Here is a 22,927-nt window from a genome sequence, read left to right on the forward strand (position 1 = left end):
GTCATGGTTTTGATGTGAAATTAGAGAGATCTGGGTACACTGCTTGGCTATGCTTTTCCTAAATGTACTCCCTACATGTTAAAGAAAAGAAGCTCTGCAAAAATCAAGCTCCTGGGCACAAACGTTTTTGAATGCCCACCTGCACAGCATGTGCTTACTTTGATTTTTTTTCTTCCATGTTGCAATTATCCTGCACTGCAGAAAAAAAATAATCTAAATAATTGACTTAATCTTAGCAAACAACACAAAGCTAAAACTGATCAAGGGACCATCCCTACAGAAGGATGATAGTATTTTCAACTCACTTCCTCTGCTTCAAGTTTTTTCCTTCTTGTAACAACTCACTGATTGTTTGGTCATTCAGGTTAAATCTGTTCTTGATTTTGATAAGGATGGCCAATTTAATGTAGTATCACTAATAAGGGAAGGGAAAGGAAAGAGTCCTAATCGTAGCTTTGATGAATATGCCCTAGTCATTCGAAATAGGAAACTATGATTAAAAGGAAGAACTAAGCACTCCCAGTTCCAGTGAGCTCACTCTTTGACTATGTTCTTTAAGTCATAAGTATTGTTCCTTCATTCTGTAAGATAAAGGGGAACAGCATTTTCCAGAAAGCATACCTTTAAAAAAAAAAAAAAAAAAAAAAAAAAAAGAAGAAGCCTAAGCCCTCTTAATAAAATTTGTGTGCTTTTCATCATCTTAACTTGTCCTCGGACAAACAGTCAGTGAAAGAGTGGCTACGCAGCTGCTACTGGCCAGGAGTTGCAAAGGTCAAGAAGTTTAACCAAAACTGGTGAATAGTCACATGTACTGTGAATAACTACTTGTCACAGAAGGTCTGCAGTGGGACAAATATTAGAAAAAACCAGAACCTCTTTGATTACTTATAGCACACAGTATTTCATTGACATCCCATAGGCAGAACAGTCTGATCAATGTTGGAAAGACCCGAGAACACTGCTGCAGGAAGGGCAATTTCGCCACCACCTGAAAGCACTGTGTGACCCGCTACGAGGCAGTGTGGGCTGTTTTATGGGGTGAGAAGAATGAGGCAAAGGTCCTTTCCTAGGAAGTATTTCACCAGTAGTATCTTGTATCAGCTCTGTTGGGCTGGCTTAAAATCACAGTAGGATATAAGCCAGTACAATGAGACAATGTACCCTTCTGAGCAGAAAACCTCAAAAAAGTAAAATGAAGTCTTGAATTTGGACCCTGTAAAGGAATTCAAGGAGCAATATATATTTTTCAGCATCTCCTTCAGGAATGATACTACATGCACTAGTAGTTCTTTATAAACACACACCAACACTAAAGATGACAGCTTTTCCCAGCAGTCCTGCTGAAATACCAGTAGACATTTAGATTAAATAACAACTTACTGGGGAATTATTTTTATCTTACAGTTTTTTTCATCAAGAGAATTGGGAAAGGAAAACTATAGAAGATAAAATCTTCTGAATGTGCACAAAGAAAACAGCTGATCCAAATGCACTTTTTTTGGCCCAATACTATAGACATCTTGAAGACACAAGACCAACAAAAACCCAAGAGATATTGGAAGAGTACTTATATAACTTCAGGTAGTCTAGATGCCTGAGTTAAGCTAGATTCAAGGCTTCCTTATGCAGTCAATAAGCTTCCCCCTACAGAGTGACTCAGAGAAGAAATCTGATTTAGGGATTTTGAATCATCCATCACAATACCCTAACATAAGTCCTTGACAATGGAGGCAGCCAAGGGAAAACAGCTTTCTAACTTGGCCACCTAATCTGGACACATAGGGTTACTCTCTAATCAATCTCAGACACAATGAAAGACTCCATATTCCTATTACTGATCCCAAGTGCTGATCAAAGCTCCAACTTTTCTATTCTTTTTAAATACTTCTAGAACTCGAGTTAAGTGAAAGCATTGATAAAACATTCTCATCATTTGTTATTGTATGTAAATGTAATATAGCCACGTAAACAGTCTGAAGACATATAACCAAGTACTTACTCGTTGGCAATGAAGCACAGTAAATCACATTTATTTCATGGCATTGTTGCCTCCTTTTCAGCACTTAGACTTACCGACCATTCTGCATTGTCTGTTTTTGAACATCTCACATTCACTGGTAGTTTAAGCACGAGTTCATTATAGGAGAGACCCTCCGATCTGGACCATTTGAATTTGTTCATTGCATCCATAAAAGACAGGTTTTTATACTGCTTAGGACTCTTGATAATGAAAGGCCAAGTCCTAAAGAAAAATAAATAGATAAAGATTTTTAAAAAAATAGCTAAATACCATCAAGTTGGAACTGATGAGGAAAAGCTTTTGAAGACTACTCAAAAACAAATGTACTATTAATAATGTATATTATGCCTAACTCACATTCTCAGCTAAGTTCTCTGCTACTGAAAACTGATGCAGTTTCATTGATTTTAACAGGCTTACAAAAGTTTGTCAGCAGTTTAGGACTTGCTGCCAGATGCTTTTAGAAATGAAGGATTTTAAGTTAAGAAAAAGAATTACATTGCTGTTCTCTGATCTACAAACTGAATACACAGGCAATACAAAACAGATCTTGTAACTTCTCAAAAAACCAAACCAAAACAAAAGCCGCACCCTCTACTAGGCTTGGCAGGCAGTGTTGCAAAGAAACATTTGCCATTAGAAAGCTGCTTCCAGATGGCTCTGCCAAGCTCTGGTCATAACTGGGATAATAGGTCAAAACTCAGCCTAGCACAGGAGCTGCTCTAACATGCATTGGCTGGGAGCAGTGCCAAAAGATCAAATGAGAATAACTGGTGGCGTGGACATTGACTTTTGGCATGTCCTTACATGCCGGCTGCAAGGGGACTTTTGGCCAGGGGTGGGATAGAGACCTGTTGCGTTACTATGAGACAGCTGACTATTTGCCTGCATCTGGGAATCCTCCCCATGAACAAGTGGGGCCAATCCCATTTCCCACTAGCCAAAAATGTGGAAAGGGAAGGAATGAGATTTCTTGTCTTTCATTTAGTACAGAAAATGCAAAAAAACCCATAAAGGAAAATAAAAAAACAAAAAACAACCAACAAAAAAATACCAACCCAAAAACCCAGCTAAAGAAAACTTTTTCCATTGTTTTTGCTTTCTCCTTGTTTGACTATACTGGGATGAATGGAAACAACATGGTGGATGGATCAAGTTTTTAAAAACAGAAAGTCCAGTACAGCTAGTGGAAGAATGAAAGTAGCTAAAACTTTATCTAAGTAACCTGATTAATACTTTGGTTGGAGCATGAGTTACCTTTTCAAAGCACTTTAGACAGATCTGTGTTAGCTTGCAGTAGACTGTCTCCCACTTGCTTTGGGTAAAGTGCTGCCTATGCCAAAGTTCTGCTCTACTCAACATCTAGGCGTGGAGGACATAACTTTAGTCAAGCACCTATTTTGCACTATTGTGGCCCAATCACTTTCATCTCAGCTCCTCATGATTTATACCACTGTTTGTGCCACCAGGCTGGGGAAAAAAGAAAGAGTTTTAAAGTGAGCCACAGTGCCTTGATCCTGCTTCCAGTTTGCCTTCATGTGTAAGTCGAGAGACTTTAGAGGAGTCAGTGAAGCAATTCCAGTGTAAGACTGACACGAGAGATGAGTATCAGGTCACATATCCTTAGGGTGACAGAGCTTAATGAAACAAGAATTGTGGATTAGGTCATAAATACTAGAGGCATTAATAATCTCTTCTTCTAATTACTATTCCATTTGCGGCAGACAGTCTGCATACTTACTCTATTCAAAACATCTTTATTTCCCCAGGCCAAATGTGCATTTTTTCCTTAAGTACAGTTATCATGAATGAACGCTCAAGAGAGCATACATTTGTTAGAATATTTTCTTTCTAAGCTCAGAAAGACTCTTTTAGCTAGGACTGATTTAGAGACTGTGTTCTCTCCGTATTAAAAAAGATTGTAAATAGAAATAGTGTGGAAAATGAAGTAGACATTGATTGCATTGTGACTTTCTTCAAGCTCTTCTGTCTTGGATATAAATTTCAGAACTAAGACCAGTAAGGCTGTACATCGATTTACTTTGCGATAATAGTTTTATATGGCTTTGTTAAGATAAACTATATGGAAAGACAACTTTTAAAATGTAAATGTGATGACACACTGTTAACCTATCCATTTTATTTAAAAATCTTACTATTACCTTAGTTTAGTGCAACTAACAATACAAATGTAATTTAACTTTCACCACTAATAGTGCATTCTACTTTCTATTGTTTGATTATTTTTCTGCATTTCATTCATTTGGGAACTTTCCTCTTTAGACTATTCTCACTCTGTTTACAATCACTTCCACTGCTGATCTGCTATTGAGATGCTTTAATTTTAATCACTATAAGGAACACTTAAAAACTGAAATATGCTATTTATTGATTTTTATATATTCACACACATTTATCCTGTGTATAGTGGGCTTCCTCCCACCTCCTACCCAAATTTAAATTTTATGTCGGATCCTGGAAATCAGTCTTGCTCTTAGTGAGCATTATCGCTGTACAGGTCATCCCACTGACATTAAAGGGCAGAAAAGCCAGATCCAACAACACACTGGGAAGCATTTTGTTCTTGCCAAGGACTCTCATGATGAAGGACAGCAAGACTTCTGCTGACTTACTGGAAAACTCTAATACCTTGTTTAAAATTCACCAGCCTGTTGTTTACCCCAGCAGTCAGATGCCAGCTGAATTGCATGGATCTTCATGGTGGTTATTATAGATCCCGAGTTGCCTAAATGATAACAGTCCCTACCCTCGCCATCCACAGAGGGGATATTTAATGTTTGTGGAGCACTGAAGTAGACAGATCTTACAACAAAACGATATTACCCCTTTTGAGCTGAGCAGTAGGCCAACATTCAGATACTTATGGATTACTTTTATTAGGAAGAAAAACTGATGAATGAGCTAGGGGGTTTTCTTTCTGACATGGATTTACATCTCAAAAATGTGCAGTGTCCTGCTTCTCTGAACAGTAGGAGTCCAAGACTCAGAAGAGTGTCTTTGCACAGAATTGCAAGCCCCTGCAGCTAACAGTTCACCTAAAAAGCTCTTTTCTTCCTCTTGGCTAGATTCCCACCACTGGTTCCATGTTTTTCTCTCTACTTGCCTTGCATGTCATCCTCCGACCTGTTATTCTTTCAAAGACTCCATTCTCTCATTTCTCTCCATCATTGTGCTTATCTACCATTTATCTTTTACTGTGAACAATTTAATATTCTCTCAATCCCTCAATTTCCTTTCTAATGTACAACTTCTTCCCCTTTTGCGCATTTTTGTCAGTGTCACCAAGACAGCATTAAGCGCTATATGTGAGCAACAGTTCTAGGATCTTGTTGCACTGACTGACTTCAGCAGAATTACTGACAACAAATCTACCCATGCTCCCAAACTCCTTTTTCAAAAGTATCTCTATATATGTGAAACACTGATATACTTTAATAAATTGATAGATCTGAAACACTGATACGCCATTGATACATAGTCTTTTTACAGAAGGTTGTGGTGAAAAAAAAACCTGCTGTGAGAAATATTATTTCTTTAACAGAAGAAACTGCTTTTTTATTTAAAAAAAGAAAAAAAAAGCAAAATAATTTGGTGGGAGAAATAAGTAGCAGCACAGCATATTGACCAAAAAGAAGTAGCATGAGTGACCCTGCAACATGTTGCACTACCAGAAAGAAATAAAGGTCATATAAAAATGACCCTATAATCCCACAGACAGAAATAGAGGTGCTACACATGTTCATAAACATTTTACTTGCCTGACTGGTCTATAGATTTCCTTAACACCAATGAACTGGAGCTGTTCCATTATATCTGGAATACTTGCACATCGGGTGAGGTTGATTCTTGGGTAATAGAGCAGATATGACAGGCACATTTCATTCCTGGTGCTCAGACCACCCTGAAAATGGGATTTTTCTTTTAATCAAGATAGCATTGGAATCCCACAGATAAAAAACACTGATTAGCATTTATATGCTAATGAAACGTATATCAGGAGGCCCAATTCAACAGGTTTATCTTGCACATTAGGTTATCAAGTAGCAAGAAGTTATTACATAATTAATTACAAAATACACTGCAAGTTTAAAAGATGTCAGAAAGAACATCAATAAAATAAGACTCCTATTATGTTGAAGGGTACTATCTGAGAAGTTCAGGTTTATTTTCAGTTGTCTCCAAGGTACTTATATCTACCATGTTTCAGAAAAAGGGCTTCAAACTGGAGCAGATGTAGAAAAAATCTGGTAGGATAATTAGTCTGTTTAATAAGAAATTACATGAGCTTTGTCTAGTAAAACAGAGGCCAGGATGGAATATGTATCTGTATGAACTCTCCTTGTAAGTACATGTGCAGGTAAAGAGTAAGAAAGAAAAGTGTTATTTAAGTTAACAGATAATGTTGACTCAAGAACAAATGAGCACTAACTGTAAAATAATTAATTAGAGTAAGATTTTTAGCTAGCAGAAGAAACAGACGTTGAGAGCCATGGGGCAAACAACTAATTTAGAATTAATCTTGGTAAATATGGACAAGATTATGAGCTGCACATTCCTAAATCCCATGTGGGAACAGTTCCACAAATCTCACAGAACCACAGGAATAGGAATGGAGAAGACAAAACACATGAACCAAGGGCCAAGAGCTAGTGGTGTCCCCACACAGGAAAATAGGATGAAAACACAAAAGCCTTCATTCTCATTCTTTTGCTTTTCTTTATATACTACTGCATGCGCCTACACGCAAGCCATGATTCAGGGAGAGGTATCCCTGTGCTCTGTGGATGCCGGCAACATCCCTGCCGAACAGAAACCCCTCAGGTCTCACCTCTCAGAGGTCTGGATCCAGCCCCTCCTGAGGAAGCAGAATCAGCCCCTGGCGAAGGCTGGGTGCCAGCAGCTACATCCCTCCCATAAACATAGTGGGTCTGGCATCACTCTCTGGTTTCGTAGCCAGCTGGCACAGTCCGGCTCATGTCCCAACAACCAAATTTGCTTCACCTCCAAAACGCAGTGGCCACGTTGCAATGGCCAGTGCCTGGCCTCTGCTAACCCAAAAAGCTGCATGTGGGAGACCACGCGCTGCAGTCCGAAGGGGATGCTCACCCCCTGGCCATGGCCCTGCCTTGTCTGCTGCCATGGACATGCACTCGGGGCTGTGGCACAGCCACTCCTCGTGCCTTTGGCAAAGGTGCACAGGTACGGCACGGGCTCCTCCTGCACCGCCCCGGGGGCAGCACCTCTTCGGGAGGGTCCCTGCCGCTGGAAAACCCACCGCATGAAAGAAAGGTAATGTGCAGAGGCTCACTGTGCCCAGCCTCCTCCTCCTCCCAGCCTAAAGGACCTGCATGCTGCCTGGATTCTATGTTAGGCACAAAAGCAAGTGGTCCCATCTTGGTCATGGCATAAGTAAAAATCGATACATAAGAACTGGTAATTACAAATTTGGGGAAAAATGCCTAGCAAGTTCATAAAAATAATTCATTAGAATATGCAGAACTTGCATGTTAATACATGTTATGAAGAAAGCACTCCTTATACTAGCAAATTCTGATTTTTAAAGGTCTTTTATGAGCTGCCTTGCTTATTTTTATAAACGAGTCATACGAATGCCTTATGCAAGAGATCAGACTATGATCATAATAGTCCTGATGACTTTTAAACCTAAGAATCTACGAGAGGAAAGATAATATGTAATTACATGCACACAGGCATTAGCAAGTAAGTTCACACTTTTTAATAGCATTTTATGAAAGAGATTTTAGTCCCCAATATTATCTGTGTACTTATTTTGATCCATTAAAACTTTTCTTACCCATGTCATGCGAATTCGGTCCACAGTACTGTAGTGACATTCTGTGATTAAATTATCCCCCTGAAACACAAGATTTAGGAAGTTCACAGTTCTGAAGTTTATCAACACCAGCTTCAGGTAACCACAGATGACAGCAAACACTTAAGAAATAAAGATCAGAGCAGTGGATACGACTTTTTGAAAGAGCAAAGGATTAGGTAATTGGCATATGATAAGGCCTTGGCACTTAGCATTCATATTATCCCAGATCCTCAGGGATCCCCCGTGGATTTAAACGGAGTCTTAATAAAAGTCTTGTCTCTTTTAAATAGTAATGGAGGTGCCCAGTTATAATCCTATTTTCAGGAAAATTGTGTATACATCATCTACATATACATGATTCTTGCTCCAAAATTCATCCAGTGCTACTTTGGATAGCTTTCCCCAGGCTAATTTATCCTGCCAACTTCAATAGAAATACTTGCCAAATGAGGAAAAGAAGGTTTTCCCCATCACAATAACAACTATCTATTTGCCAAGCCTGGGAGTAGAGGAGTGGCAGTGGCAGGCAAAGACTTAACTACATTGACAGATATGTATGGGAAAGGCTGAATACTTACCTTCTCAAATACATACAATTAACTTTTTGCTGTCTTAAACTGATCTAACAGTTTGGTACTACCTTTATTCCCTGTACCTAATCAAATACAAATCTCAAAATCACCATGATAATCAAGTGGAAATTAAAATATTGAAAAACATAGCCAGACGTTAAAAATCTGATATTTGGGGCAACTTCTTATCACAGGGATGGCAGAGGTTTATTTTCTTTGGTTCACTTTTTTGTATCATCATCTTCCCTTATCACTTATTGTATTAATATTCCCTGAAAAAATCAGATCACCCTTCAAAGTTTGAGAATTTCTCCTTTCCTGCAGGCTGTCTCATTGCCAGATCAATGAGAGCACTAACTGTACTCTGGGCTGCTGGAATAAGGTGCGTCAGCCTTGCGTTGGCTAAATGGAGACAGAGGTTTCTGAAGCAGCATGAACTAGCACAGCTTCACTGCTCCCAGTGGGAATATGCTGGTTCCCACCAGTGAGGTCCCTGGTTCTCGTGGCTTATGGACTGGGTAACATTCACTAAAAGTGTTCCTTCTGTGAGATTAGATCTTTTGTTTCCGAATTCAGAAGACAGTGCCAGTATGCGAAGAAAACAAATAACCTGGACTCCACAAGCGGAAAGAAAGATACACCTTTGGAAGAGCTTGCAGAAGGAGAGAATAACAAGAACTTATATGAAAATTTTTAATATTATTAGTTAATTGATTAGACTGTGGTCTGAATTACACCAGATGATATATGTAAAGCTGTACAGGTAGTTTTGCATAAGATGAAAACAATAAAAGGCATGAAAAGGGCTCACTTCAGAGATAGAATTCTAGCTTCTTCTCAAGCAGTCTTTTTTAAGTTACTGATACTATCAAATACCTCTTTCAGCCTTTCTGCTGTCTACTCCCTTTTGTTCTTGAATTTTAAGAGGCCTTTCTCTATAATCTGCATGGATTTTCCTAAAAATTTTACAGGCTTTCTTTGCAAGCCTGTCATCTTCTGCCAGCCCTCTTCCTAAACCCTTCAACACTTCTTTCCTGGAGGAGGTAACACCAGTTTGTCTTTGAAGTCCCTGTGGAGTACAGGCAGTTGGACTTCAAAGAGCACCTGAACATCCAGGTTTTGCTGTAGAAATTAAATTACAAAGTTAGCATTTTAGATTCTTGCCTTTAAAGAACAAATATCAAAGTCTCCCAGTGTGGGAGAAGAGACGTAAGAGGGAAAGGGACTTGAACAGAAGCCTGGAAGTTTAAACCATGGGGGTCCTGACCATACTTGAAGTTCAGTCATTGCGATGATCTTTTCATCTCCCTTTCCCTTACTTGCTCCAATCATAAACAAAATCCAGTTGTTTGATATTTTGCATCTGACCAATTCCATCAAGTAACAATGGGCTTGTTCACCTGCACTGGGACAAGCATATCCCCAGCTGCTCTGCTGGCCAGATCTGGAGCACCCAACCTTTGCAGCACTAAACTTCCTGTCCTGAGGCCAAAGCTTCAAAAACAGATGCCAGCTGGAACTAGCAAAAGATGAGTGGATAATTTTTAAATGAGCGACTCATCCAGAAAAATACAGACTCTTTTCATGCAGTACCTATGGATAGCTACTGCTTTACAATATAATTGTAGTTGGGATTTTTCTAAAAGTTATATCACATTATTCTCACAAGAACAGAAGATAGAATTGCATGATTTCTTCTTCCAAAGAGTTTTGTTTACTAGTGAAACCTCACGTGGAACATGAGCATGTAGTTTTACTCCCAACAACAAATAAAAATGTGAAACAAACAGAAGACTTGGCTGATTTGTAGACACATTTGCAAGGCTGGATACTTCCTGTGTGCAAATACTCAGGATGTGCTACTTGGTTCCAACTGCTCCATAAAGCTCCATAAAGCCATGTGGTGGCATTCCCATTCTTCAGCTGGCTGGATGCACAGCCAGGCACACGTGTGATTTTATAATCTGCTTTGTTCAAACATTTATGATAGTAAAGTTCAAATCAAGTAACTGTGGACACCAAACACACCCAAAGAATAGCTTGAATTGATGGGCCAAGCCAGTTCTGTATTGAATTGGGTGGGCACTCCTGAGACTGCAACTTTAATACATTAGTCACTCTGCGATAAGTGGAAAAATTAACAAAACATTCAAGAATTCCATGATTCTATGATAAGAAATTCTGTAGCAAAATTAATCCTAAATGTGAGTAAATGTTAGGCACACAATCTCTTAAGCACTTTCAGGGAAAGAATTAAAAGTGTCATACTGGCAAGATGGTTCGTTCTTCTTTCAGATACTGAAACTCCTGGAAGTTGAAGTCAAATTCATCGTCATAAGCAAGCAGCTTCTGCTCCTCGCCATTGTGGAAGTGGCGCATCCTGATAGCTCTGCCAGCAAGATGAGCATGAAGAAGTACCGCAAACACATGAATCCCAGCAGGTCTCTCAGCACCTAGAGCCTGGCCAGGGGAAACCAACACCATCTGTGCCCAGATGCAGTGTAACATAATGTGATGCAATGTACAAACAGAGTGAAAATATATTAATAAAAGCATTTTACATTCCCTCAGTTTACAGCAAAATTCAGTCTGGTGCCAAAACAAATCCGTATGTGAAATTAAGGTTTTATATGCAAAAAGGCTAGGTCTTTTTCTGTGGGTTTTTTTGTTGTTTTTTTTTTTTATAAAAATGTCTTTTTACTCCTAATGCACACACCTTTTATGAAAAGCAACCAAACTGCCAATAATTCTCAATAGCTTAAGACTTTCAAGGAAATTATACTAGAACCTGCACATTATTTTAGTGTTAATGGTCGATACTGATGAATGTGGATGCTTACGTGAAAAAGAATTTCTATGCAGTTATGAACGATGTTAGCAATATTGTGCCAAAAGAAGGACTTTAAATTAAGAGGCTGTAATTATAATATGCTCTACTTCCCATCTTCAAGTAAACTGGTAGTGAAATACTGTAAGTTTACATCTGAAACTTTTTTCCAGGTCAAAAATATTTTAAAATTAACTTTCCCAAATTGACAGAAATCTGACATCAATCCCATTCTAGCTGAGATCTACGGATCCGAACTTCTGGTATGCCAAACTTTGATCCTTGTTCAGAGCCCAAACTAGAAATAATCTGTTATCGCAATACCTTTCAGGTACAGTACAGCCTCACAATAATAGATTACTCAAGTGTTTCTAGGCTGAAAAATGCTATAACAATATGCAACATTTAACATCACCAAGAAGAAATCTAAATTCCATATCTAATTGGCTTTTCACTCTAAACCACATCATAACAAGCATTGACTCAAGCTTTGTCTATAAATGACAATGTATATGAGAATCTCCCATGGTACAATAATCACAGATTTTAGACAATGCTTCCATTATCTGTAGAGATATTTAAATTATCTTGATGTAACCAAGTGTTTAATGAACACATAATTTTGTACTTTGGGCCATACAACAAAACCTGTTCAGGTCTTTAGTTTCTGTGGTTGGTCTAAGAATACTTTTCAGGCTTGCACTTCACTGTTAGGAGCCTTTTGCACATGCACAGGTCTTAATTAACCTCTCTCAACATTTTTTCTGGGCTAGCTATTCCAGGCTATTAATAGCTTTGCCATGGAAAGCAATGTACGCTTATATGTTGAACACACAATTAAAGCATTGCAAGTATTACTCATATCAGTAAAGCAGTCTGAATACTGAGCACCCCAAATACCAAGATCAAAAAGACTCAACATTCTGGAGGGCAACATGTAGCAGATGCCTTTGCTCACATATCTTTAACTGGTAACTATCAATCTGCCCAAGAAGTTAAAGTGGCTGTCCAAAACTATTTCTAAGAATAAAAACCAATGGGTTCAGGCAGGAGACATACCTCTTCCAGACATTCCAGTGTGCAGTGACCCTCTGACACAAATTCAGGCATGCCTGGTGGGATATTGTGGAAGAGGCTGACCCAAAGACCAGCTTCTATAACCCCAGCATCATATTTCCTTAAAACTGGAGTATAAATTAGCCTCAGACCAGAGTTATCTATCAAGCCTGCAACAAAAGAACACAGTCAGCCGTGGCTGTAAATCAGTATTTTAAAGAAAAGAAAAAGAAAAAAAAAATCCAATTGTTTCACATTTTTCAAGGCTTGTCCTAAGTTTTCTACATGAAAATCAAGTAATCAACCGCAATAATCTGGAAACGAGTCAAACCATATGCAGGAAGTAATAAATAGGGGCAGCCCACAGGAGGGTTGTTAAACATGGTATCTTGATATCTGTGACGTTCAGATGTGAATGAAAAATGTGTGCTGTCTGTAGCCCTTGTGTCCCTTCCACTAAGTTATCCAACACAGACCTCAGAGAAAAGAAGTTAGATCACAGGCAGAGCAAACAATACAAGGAAATAATAAGACTTCAAAAGGTTCCATGTATGATTTTCAAATGAAATATTGGAAGCACAGCTTAAAGTTATCGGGTTTTTTCTTTAAAATTTTCAAGCCATGTGCTGTCTTCAACTTGTGAATTTATCTATTCCTTCACCTTAAGCCCTAGCATTAATTATATTTTTCCTTTGTTTTGGATTGCCTGTCACATTACAGCACACCTCAGTTGACCAAATACATCCCTTTTACAATCTCCCCAATTAAGAGAGCATCAACTAAACATGAAAATTGGCCTCCTAAATCCCAAACTTGAAGGTAATACCAGCACCCTGAGTAAAGTAGGCAAGAGAACTACAGAGGATTTTAATGCTTCACTCACTCAAGGACTTCTCTTGATTTCAAAAAGCAGTTTAAAGAACCAAAGCCTGCTGGGAAAAGGTTGAGTTTTTAAGAGTCAAAATGATATTAAACTATTTTGTTCACCTACATGTTTAGCCATATATGTGTATTTGTGTATCTGTTCATAACTTACGTTGCCTCCATCATCTAAATGCTTATAATTATTTCTCTTCTATTAGCCATTTTATTAGGCAAGATGCACAAAAACCAAAGATTAATTTGTGTTGCACAAGGCCTACATTCTGTTAGTTCATCTGTTACCTTCTTTGTTGTCCCTTTTCAAATTTCAATTTTGAAAATTAAAAATGCAAAAAACATACCAAGTAGAGAAGGTAAGAGGCTTCCTAGTGACCTGTATTAGTCTTCTAAAAAACATAACAGAAATAACAGTGCCTGAAACCAAGTTTGACAACAATATGAAATCAGCAGGCTATTTTAAGATAAGCAAATGATGGAGAGACAGAGCAGGGACTAAGTTACCCAGTCACAGTCACTAAAATACCTAAGACGGAGTAGTATGTAATTATTAAGGAGCAAAGGGTATGAACTATGCATAGCCAATTAAGAGTGGTAATCAACTATAAGGCATTCTGCAGTATACAAATCATGACATTTCAGGTGATATATACTGTCCCACAACATCCCAACTTTAAATGGGAATCCATATTCATTCCCTTTCTGAAGCTATTTGTACAGTCTCATCAACCTGAATTTTTCCCTTGTGGTACTTCCCCTTCAGGCTTGTTGCTAACATCTAACTGCCAGAAATTTTTATGATATCCAAGAGTTTTTGATAAACAACCTCAAAAGATGCCACCTTTCAAATGAAAAGTGAATGTTAAGGATATTAGAAACAGAAACATTCAAAACCAGCCATGTTAGGAGCAGTTCAAACATTTTTGAGTCTGACTGGGAGCCAGGAGCTAAGGCTGACTACCAAATCTGAGTCACTTAGGAAAACATTACCCCAGATCACAATATGAGGCTAACAATGCAGCCTTTAACCACAAGACCTAAGCTGGGAAAATGCAAGTGCCAAAACATGAAAACGAAGGTGACCTGGTTGCAGGTTTGGTGCTGTGTCAGGAGGACTCACATGCCCCCACCTGAAGCAGATGGAGCACCCAGGTCTACTCCCTCACACTCCTGGCATGATGTTATACCATATAGTTTGTCAGGGAGGAGAGAAACATGACCTGGATTACAGGCACCCTGCTCTGCCTACGCTGTCCAAATTTTCCCAGGTCTTTGGCGAGACCCTGTGTTCACCTGGGACTGTCCCAGCAAGGCAAAATTGTCCCCATTGCTTAAAAAGAAAATGAAACATTATTGATTCCCAGTTTTTTTATGTGCCACTTGAACCAAAACAATGGTATCGTACAGCGCAGTTGATTAAAATATAATAGTGAATTTAGGGACACAACCAATTCAGAAACAGTGTTTCTGCATGTGACTTCTCAGGCTTTCAGGTAACATTTGATGGAAAAGCATGCAATATCAAGGATGCAAATGAAGTTTGCTCTATCGCATACAAATGTGCACACTGAAGGGAGGGAGTCTGTCATCAAATAAAACAATTTTGAGATAGTTCATCTAGTACAACACAGAGGGCGAATAACAGTAAGACAGAACACCATAACCCACACAGAGGATTTTATTTAACACATGGGTGTGTAAAGAAAGGCCAGTACAAGTACACTGTGCTGCACTGGATTTTACTCAGTTCCTATATAGCAATCACCAGAATATTCTCAGGTACAGTAGCTCAATGAACTTTTGTTTCAGAACAAAAAAGTATCTTTCCAAAAGTCAGCTTCAAAGTTCCCTAGAGTTTCTGGGGCTCCCTGGTTTCTTTGTTTTGCTTCTTCTAAATATAAATATAAATGAATTTTAGAAAGAAGATTAAAAAATACACCATTATAAATGAAAAGCTTATCTTTTAAGATTAATTTGTTTAACCCAGTGAATGGTCTAGCAACCTGAGTCTATACTTCACCTTCAGAAACTGTCCACAGTTCAGGTAGATGTCTTAAAAAAAATACTAAAAAAAAAAATTAATAAAAGGCTTATTCCCTGTGTTGCTGTCTCACAGTCTGGGTGCTGTGCTGCTCGCTCTCAGTCATTGGATTTCCCAGCAAAAGGAAAGGAGAGAGGTATGTTATATACATGAAGAATGTAGTGATAAAAGGAGATGTATTCACCCCATCCACAATTCTTTGTATATCTGAATCTCCCACTGACTTCAGGTTAAGCTTTTGAGTGCAGTGAGAAAAACACTGGGAACCAGGAACTATTGACCAGGGAAAAACAAGCCTCAGCTTTGTATTTACTCTGTTTGCCATGCAATGCAACGAGAAACACTGGTGTCTAGCACATTTTTCAATCTTGCATGTTTTAAAGAGTGTGAGGGTACAAACCTTCTGTGTATGATGGATTGTCATAATGCACCTCCATAAGAACGAACTGAGGGTCAGCTGCTGTGCCAATGGATAAGCCAACGTGAGGAGGGTAGGTGAAGCCCTGGAAATCAACACACGCATACAGAGTTCAGGTATTTTTGCTATGGTTAGGAGTTAATTTCTTTTTATAAATACATCGACTTTTTTTTGCAGTGATACGATCATATTAATGATAAAATTTACAAAGGTAACTTCTTTTAAAACTTTCTGAACATGGCATTGTAGCATAATATATTTATTATATACTCAATACGCTAAATAACTATGTCAAATATAAACCAGTAGATCCTGTGCTTGCTAGAGGATAAAGCCCTGAGCAAACTGGTTTGACCTCACCACTGACCCTGCTTTGAGTAGGAGGCTGGACTAGGGACTTCCTGAGGTCCCTTCCAACCTGCATTATCCTGTGATCTTACGATTATTTATCCTGTATTTATTGCTTGAGCAGAAAAGGAAAATTCCATTTTAAACGTATAAACATTGCATCATCAAGTAGTTAGTCTGACAATAAACCCTTATGAAAAAGTGAATCTACATTTTAAACGTTCCCAGTTTCTAAAAGCAGTAATTTCCAGGAAATACTGAGGTTGTACATAATTAGATTGTTTTTCCTGCACAAATCACTGCATTCTAAGTATATAAAGATGATCTTCATGGCTACATTTACATTAGCAAGCCACGTAGTACAAAAGAAATAGCTCTGTACAGTGCCACAGATTGTGCTGGACCCGCTGTCCCCAAGTGATGCTCCTTTGGACAAGCTCTGGTCAGACCCCATGTACTGAACCCCATTTATTGTTGGGAGATGCTGGGTTCACCCCTGCATGTTCAGTTTAACTTCATCCCAAAGGGGGCTGTGCAAGTTCTCAAACCACTCATGATGACAAACAGAGCTTGGTAAGTGGGGATAACCAGGAGATTTACTTCAAAAGCTCACTCCTGATTCAAACTGAAATACCAGTATCTCCTAAGTGAACTTATTTACCAAATTCACTTTTATAGGAATTATTCTGCATCATTTTATAGTATATAGCTAATACTTTAATAAGCAATTTGGGATTCTAACTTTTTGAAATGCTCAATTTGAGATCCCAACTTTCTGATGCTTGATGAACATTAATGAATTAATCGTAGAATATAGTAATAAATATTATCACCCCCATTCTACATAAGGGTAAACTGAAGTAAGTGAAGCAAGCACTCCAGTAAACCTGGATGTAACCCAGATCTGTCAGATTCCTCTCTATAGATCTTTAACAACAGGATCATCCTTGCAAAAGCCTCCATAGTAGTTGTCAAATAATAACTTATTTATATGAGTTTTTTATTTCACTTAGATTAAGACAGTTGAAAGTACAAATACTAGGTCAGAGCATAGCTGATGGCGAAAATGCACAAAGCATACATCAGGGAAAATGCTCATAGTGGATTAAACTTCTTCTGATGGGTCCGTGTAGCAGCTCTGGCGTCCTCACACTGCAGCACTCGAAGACGGTTTTGGACTGCAGGACGGCAAATGAAGGATCCAGAAACTATCATCACCCCAGTCCCTCTCTGTGCCCACACCATGGTTTGTGTGGGCACACACTGAATCAAGGGGGTAAAGAGGGGGGGGATTCTTTTGGCAGTAATGCTGCCTTATGTCAGCTGAAAGCATTAACTGCAGCCTAAATTAACATATGAAACAAGCTGAAAACAGAGCCTGGGGTTTACATGGCATCAGAGACTGTGTTTTCTGTAGATATGCCCCATTGCCACGAGCAAAGTGGTCCTTGTGCTGGCACTGCACTGACACAGGATCACTCCTACACTGAAATGATGTCTCTTTGGGCAGGGTAGGGAAACTTCAGCACAATATGCCTGAATGGGGCAACACTGTAACCAGGTCCTAGTGAGGCAAAAAATGCATTAAATGTACATCTAACTTAATTTGGAAAATCTTGCTTCCATGTCTTTTATGCAGTCACCTACAAAGACTGCTTTTCTTTCTGTCATTCTCCACAGGTAGCAGATACTGGTCATTGCCGGAGGCAGTGTATTTCCATATCAGATGGGACAAGCTGATACAGTGACAGACTTCCATGCTCCCAAGCCATCTTTCTTCCCCTAAGGCATCAACTCTCTCTATACTATTTTCATTACTTTTAGCTTGTCACCCTGGATGATCATTGCATTTCATACTTCAAAGACCAACAAGAAGCTGAGGATTTACTGGTGAGGCATTTACAGATTGTGATTGTGTACCCTTAAAACCAGACAGATTAAGTAATCACTAATATACTAGGAAGAAGCTTCATTATAATACACACCCTCCTAAAGCCCCATTGATGAACTATGCTGGACAGCCATTCATCCTACCTCTCCTCCAATGGCCCAAGCGAAAATGACTGTCTCGCATGTGAGAAAAGAGTCTGGCATGTTGGGGTGGTAACACTCATGCCCGTAGTCTAGCACACTGTCATTCAAATTGCTGCTGCACTGGTAGAGCAGGATATGGTGCACCAGATTCTCATGGCCTTTCTGGATCAATGGCTCAACCTGTCAACGTTAAAATGAAAAAGAAAGAAAATACATCTCAAATGTGACTATTTCAATGCAGGTATGCAGACAGAACTAAAAATTACAGGGTACGGTTTTTTTTAAAAGAGAAGCCTTAACATTAGGTTGAGATGTTACTTCAGCACTCTGCACCCCCAAGCATTGAAAACTTCATTGCCCAAGTGTATCAACAGGGGACAAGAAGAAAATTCTGTGCCTTGACGAAAACTCTATTGCCATCTGTCATTCCAGCACAAAGGGGATATAAACCAGCTGAAAGTCTGTTCAGCTAAACCAGCTTGGTATCTGAACTACTCAGAACTTTTCATCCCTGTTTCTGCCTCTTTTGTACTATTTCAAACTAGAGCTGCCCATAGATTCTGTACAGCTAGGGTGAGCCTGGAGGCATACCCCACATTCCTCAGCACCTCAAGATGGACTTTCAAATTTTTTTGACATCTACAAGAAACTAGAATTATTTTACAATCTGCTCAGTTGTAGAGACTTTATTAACATGAAGTCATTCCTGAGAGGTCGGGTGCTCCAGCCTGTTTATGGCAGTGATGAGCTGGAGGGCTCTCAAGGGTGCCCGGGTGCCCCCAGTATAATTTGGCCACCGAACTTCAGGGTAGGCTGAAATGATTTCATTCCCATATAACAGTGTTCACTCTACTTGGATGGATGATGTTAAATCATCTCTGTCAGAGATGACATCCCTGGGGCAAACATGAATACTTCTGAAAAAGATTATTTTGTTTTTCAGAAAGATCATATTCCACAAAATATCAGCATATAGAAAACAGTATTAAAATGAAAGGAGTTTTTCCTTTGCTTTTGCTTTCAAAGATTGCATCCCGTTCTATCATATCTACCTTCAAGCTGAATAAGATACACATTAATGTTTTCACAAGAAAAGTAAAGCTTTAGCAATGCAACTCTTAAAATGTAGGGTGTCATGCAGTGTTGCCTTTTAATTTTGGGAAAGAGAAGGTATTTTAAACAGGAAAAAAATGTATATATATTCTAAATTTGCATCCATTTGTTTTGCAAGCACATGAACCCTAGCTACCAGAGGACCAGAACAGGGTAAGCAAGAACAGTTTATTACAGTATTAAAATATTGTCGGCACAATATTGTTACCAGAAATTTATCTCTCTGCACTTTGTTCAAACCACTAAACCAATTACAAAAGAGGAAGGGCAGGAAGAAGCAACCAGAGCCCATGCATATCAAGACCACCCTCGTCGATATGAATCTGCAAAATACCATTGAAGTTAGGCTCTCGGGGAGTCCAGCTGCTGCTGAGTACCTGCATGTCTGTCCAAGAAGTGCACAACCCAAAACCACCCACGTCACTGTGCTCAGAAGTCAATGGAAGGATGCCAATTTACATGGAGGCACCAAAGTTTTGTTCTGATGGCAAGACTGAAACACTTCACAAGAGATCTTCTGTACTGTTCTCAGTAATCCCTATTTCAGTTAGTGTTACCATCATCATGAATTACTGTACTATGGAAGCAAAAGGTATTTTTGAAGGAGAAGAGAGTCAGTTTTCCCATCAGATAAGAATTTATTCCCAAATATATCAGACTGACAAAGATTCAGAAATCCATTTCAGCTTGATGTTGCTTCTTCCCTCTGCTCTGTCATATACCTGCATACTTATCCAAATACTGCAGAACCAAAACACACTCATATCATGGCAGCTTATACATTAAGTAGCAGTATCTATCTCTCAAGAATTCTGAAGCTCCACATAATATATAGGTTAGCCAGTGAAATGGTTATGGGAATATTATCCCTGTATCTATCAAGAAAAAAGAGTATTTTTGTCCCAACATGTGATAGTTCTGCCTGCTGCTACATGATCCCAGCACCTACTGTGCTTACAATCGCTACTTCAAAACCAACTTCCCCTCAAAACAATGGGACATCACCAAAATTAGAAACTCACATCCTGTCATCAGTTTTTAGTGGCGGTTACCTAAACAATAACAGCACTTCAAAAAGTAGTTTGGCTCAGCTTTCTTCAGTGAAGAAAAGAAAAAAAACTAGAACAAACCCTTAAGCATCTTTCAGATGCATCTCGTAGGACAACTTACATTCTTCAGATAACAAATAGATAATGAAAAGCAGCAGCAAAGTTACGCTTTTTACACATATTTATTACAATTTGGTTAAAGAGGTGCCACCTTTCTCTCTCCCCTTTTAAATAAATAGAGAAAAAAAGAAACTATTAGGAGTGGTTAATAATCTATCAACAAAAATATTGGGAAAATGTTATTAATCACAAATTGTTCATTTCCCAGAAATGTACAGAAATATTTTAATGGCCAGCTCCCTAAGGATCACAGCATCATTTCTGATTGAAACAAGAGAAGGAAGAGGAGCAGACCCCCTAGACATGTTGGATTCCCTTTCTCTGATTCGATGAATAGCTAACTGCATTTACTTACTAGAATAACTTCAGCAGAAAATTAAAAAATACGATCTCATTCTCTACTGTAGTGATTAACTGGAGAAGGGATTTAACCATGCCATTCTACATCCCAGGTGAGTGCTGCCCTATTTACTCAGCAATTTGTTATTTTAGCTTATAGAATAAGTCAGTTATTTAGGCTGCCTCCTTCTTCCTCTCTCACTTTCCACTAAGAGCATCTGTACAGCTTAGTTTGCTCCAAGCTGAAAAGAAATTCCAAAACCTCTTTTTTTTTTTTTTTCTCTCCTCTAAATAAACAAAATTCTTGTTTTCTGGCCAGCCTTACAGACAATGATGAACAATAACTGAGTTTCTCAAATATGGGGCCAAATTCAGCAAATCACTAATGCATTTAAAAGTGCACATAAGTAGTCCCAGGTGTAAAATTAGTTGCTAGAGCAGGTATTATAATTAAATATGCAGATCAGGGTGGCCTGGTTTCCAGAGTACTTGCAGCCTCAATGAATGATAACACAATTTGCAGGGCTCATCTCCTACAAGGTTATTCCTGTGTTAACAGATCTTCATCAGTCTTGACCCTTACCTATAGGCATTCATTTTTAAAACGTGGGCTGTTTAATGAACACATTCAAAGTTTCCAGTTCTTTTAATTTTTTAAGTTTTTGGTTCTTTGATAGTCTTTAATCCCCAAATCACACAACAGAATGCTAAACTAAGCTAAGGTTTACTTTTGCAGGTCTCCAGTCACAATAATAGGGGACCAACCCTGAAAAGTCACCATGACTGTCTGGTTAATATGTCTCAGGAAACAGTGCAACTTTTAGAATACTTATGAAAAGATAATAATTTATTGTGGTAAATTAGGGCAAAGGAATGAAATACAGAATAAGTGATAAAAATAGGCATAGCACATAATAGTCAATAAACTGCAGATATAAGAGAACAATTCATTTTTATTTGGATTCATATTTATACAGTAAATATGAGTAATTTAGATGGGCTGCAGTGAAAATGGAAATCTGCCCTTCAATAATTATGGGGAAACCTGTGACTTTGAAACATAGTTCCTTCCCCTTTCCTTGCTAATTCCTACCCACCTCTTGCTAGCCAAGGGAGTCAAGAAAGAGGCTGAAAGGAGACTGAAAGGGAATATGCATATAACTACTGGTTTTCCCCATTTCACATCATTCTTTGAGGCTCATCTGTGGTGCTTTCACTGTTGCTGACATGCAAGGAAGACCCAGCTGTCAGGGTTCATCTCTTTCCCATGTTGTGAATAAGCCTGCAGAGATACTGCACCACCGGGGCACCTCGGTGACTTCTTCCCCCGCAGGCAAAGTGCATTTTCTGCTTGACATTTCCTAACTGCCAGAGGCTCAGAGAACAAAAGCCCTATATCCACCCTCCATCAAAATGCCGAAAGCGTTTGGGACCGCAAAACATAAGTGCATGCAACAAGACATGTTCTCTCCTGCTTTTTCATGAAACCTGCAGAAAGAAGCTCCTGTTTTATTATTCATGATGACTTGCTTTCTGCGTCCTCTCTACCTTTCTTGAAAGCTTGGGCAAAAGATCTTTCTAACCGAGCACACTGACATATATGAACCTATCTGACTTGCACTAACAGAGATAAAAAAATAATAGATGTACTATAATTCCCCACCACATCAAATCAGGTTTTCCAAAGAAGGAGATATTTAAAATACACTGCACTCAAACGCAAAATGAAGACACTGCCTTCTTCAGCCAAAAGTATGGGTTACGGTTATGGTGTTTGGTTAGCATGACCTGTACTCCTCGGGCAGGTTGAGAGGTTTTACAGAGCTCCTTTCATCATACTGGATCTCTTAGCACTTCTGAAACTCCTGACTTTCAAAGAAAATAAAATAACAAATTTTCAATTTATTATCAAGTTAAAACAGATAAGATGTGGGCTTTCCACCTGTTAATTTAACAGAAACCCTATTCTAGTCAACAGGCTGACATCACATGAACAAAGAAACATGAACATGCTTACATCTGCCACTGCCAGGTTATTTGGCTTCAATTTGTCTTCCTCTCTTCAATATTTCCTATCATCCCTTTACCTGCTGTACAACTGAGCCTACCACATGTCATTTTTTCTTAAAAAAAAAACAAGCCCAAATTGTAGCATAGTAGAGCCTTGCATCTCAAGCTGCTGATAAGCTGTATCAAGATACTAATGTACGATGTATTAAAAAGGATGAAAATGCAAACAGCTCAAATGGTCCAA

The 22,927-nt window shown here is 38.7% G+C and overlaps 1 protein-coding gene across 1 annotated transcript in view; it reads right to left on the reverse strand.

The window, feature by feature from the left end:
- The window catches only part of MOXD1 (monooxygenase DBH like 1), a 51,094-nt gene that overhangs the window by 1,126 nt on the left and 27,041 nt on the right, over positions 1 to 22,927 (reverse strand). The window contains exons 5-11 of the mRNA XM_052784377.1: positions 18,053 to 18,232; positions 15,653 to 15,755; positions 12,336 to 12,502; positions 10,718 to 10,909; positions 7,857 to 7,916; positions 5,800 to 5,942; positions 2,074 to 2,242 (exon numbers count right to left, since the gene is read on the reverse strand). Of these exons, the coding sequence (XP_052640337.1) occupies positions 2,074 to 2,242; positions 5,800 to 5,942; positions 7,857 to 7,916; positions 10,718 to 10,909; positions 12,336 to 12,502; positions 15,653 to 15,755; positions 18,053 to 18,232 (1,014 nt within the window). The remainder of the gene's footprint in view (positions 1 to 2,073; positions 2,243 to 5,799; positions 5,943 to 7,856; positions 7,917 to 10,717; positions 10,910 to 12,335; positions 12,503 to 15,652; positions 15,756 to 18,052; positions 18,233 to 22,927) is intronic.

The sequence above is a fragment of the Harpia harpyja genome, chromosome 4 (genome assembly GCF_026419915.1).
Source record: "Harpia harpyja isolate bHarHar1 chromosome 4, bHarHar1 primary haplotype, whole genome shotgun sequence".
NCBI classification, from domain to species: domain Eukaryota; kingdom Metazoa; phylum Chordata; class Aves; order Accipitriformes; family Accipitridae; genus Harpia; species Harpia harpyja.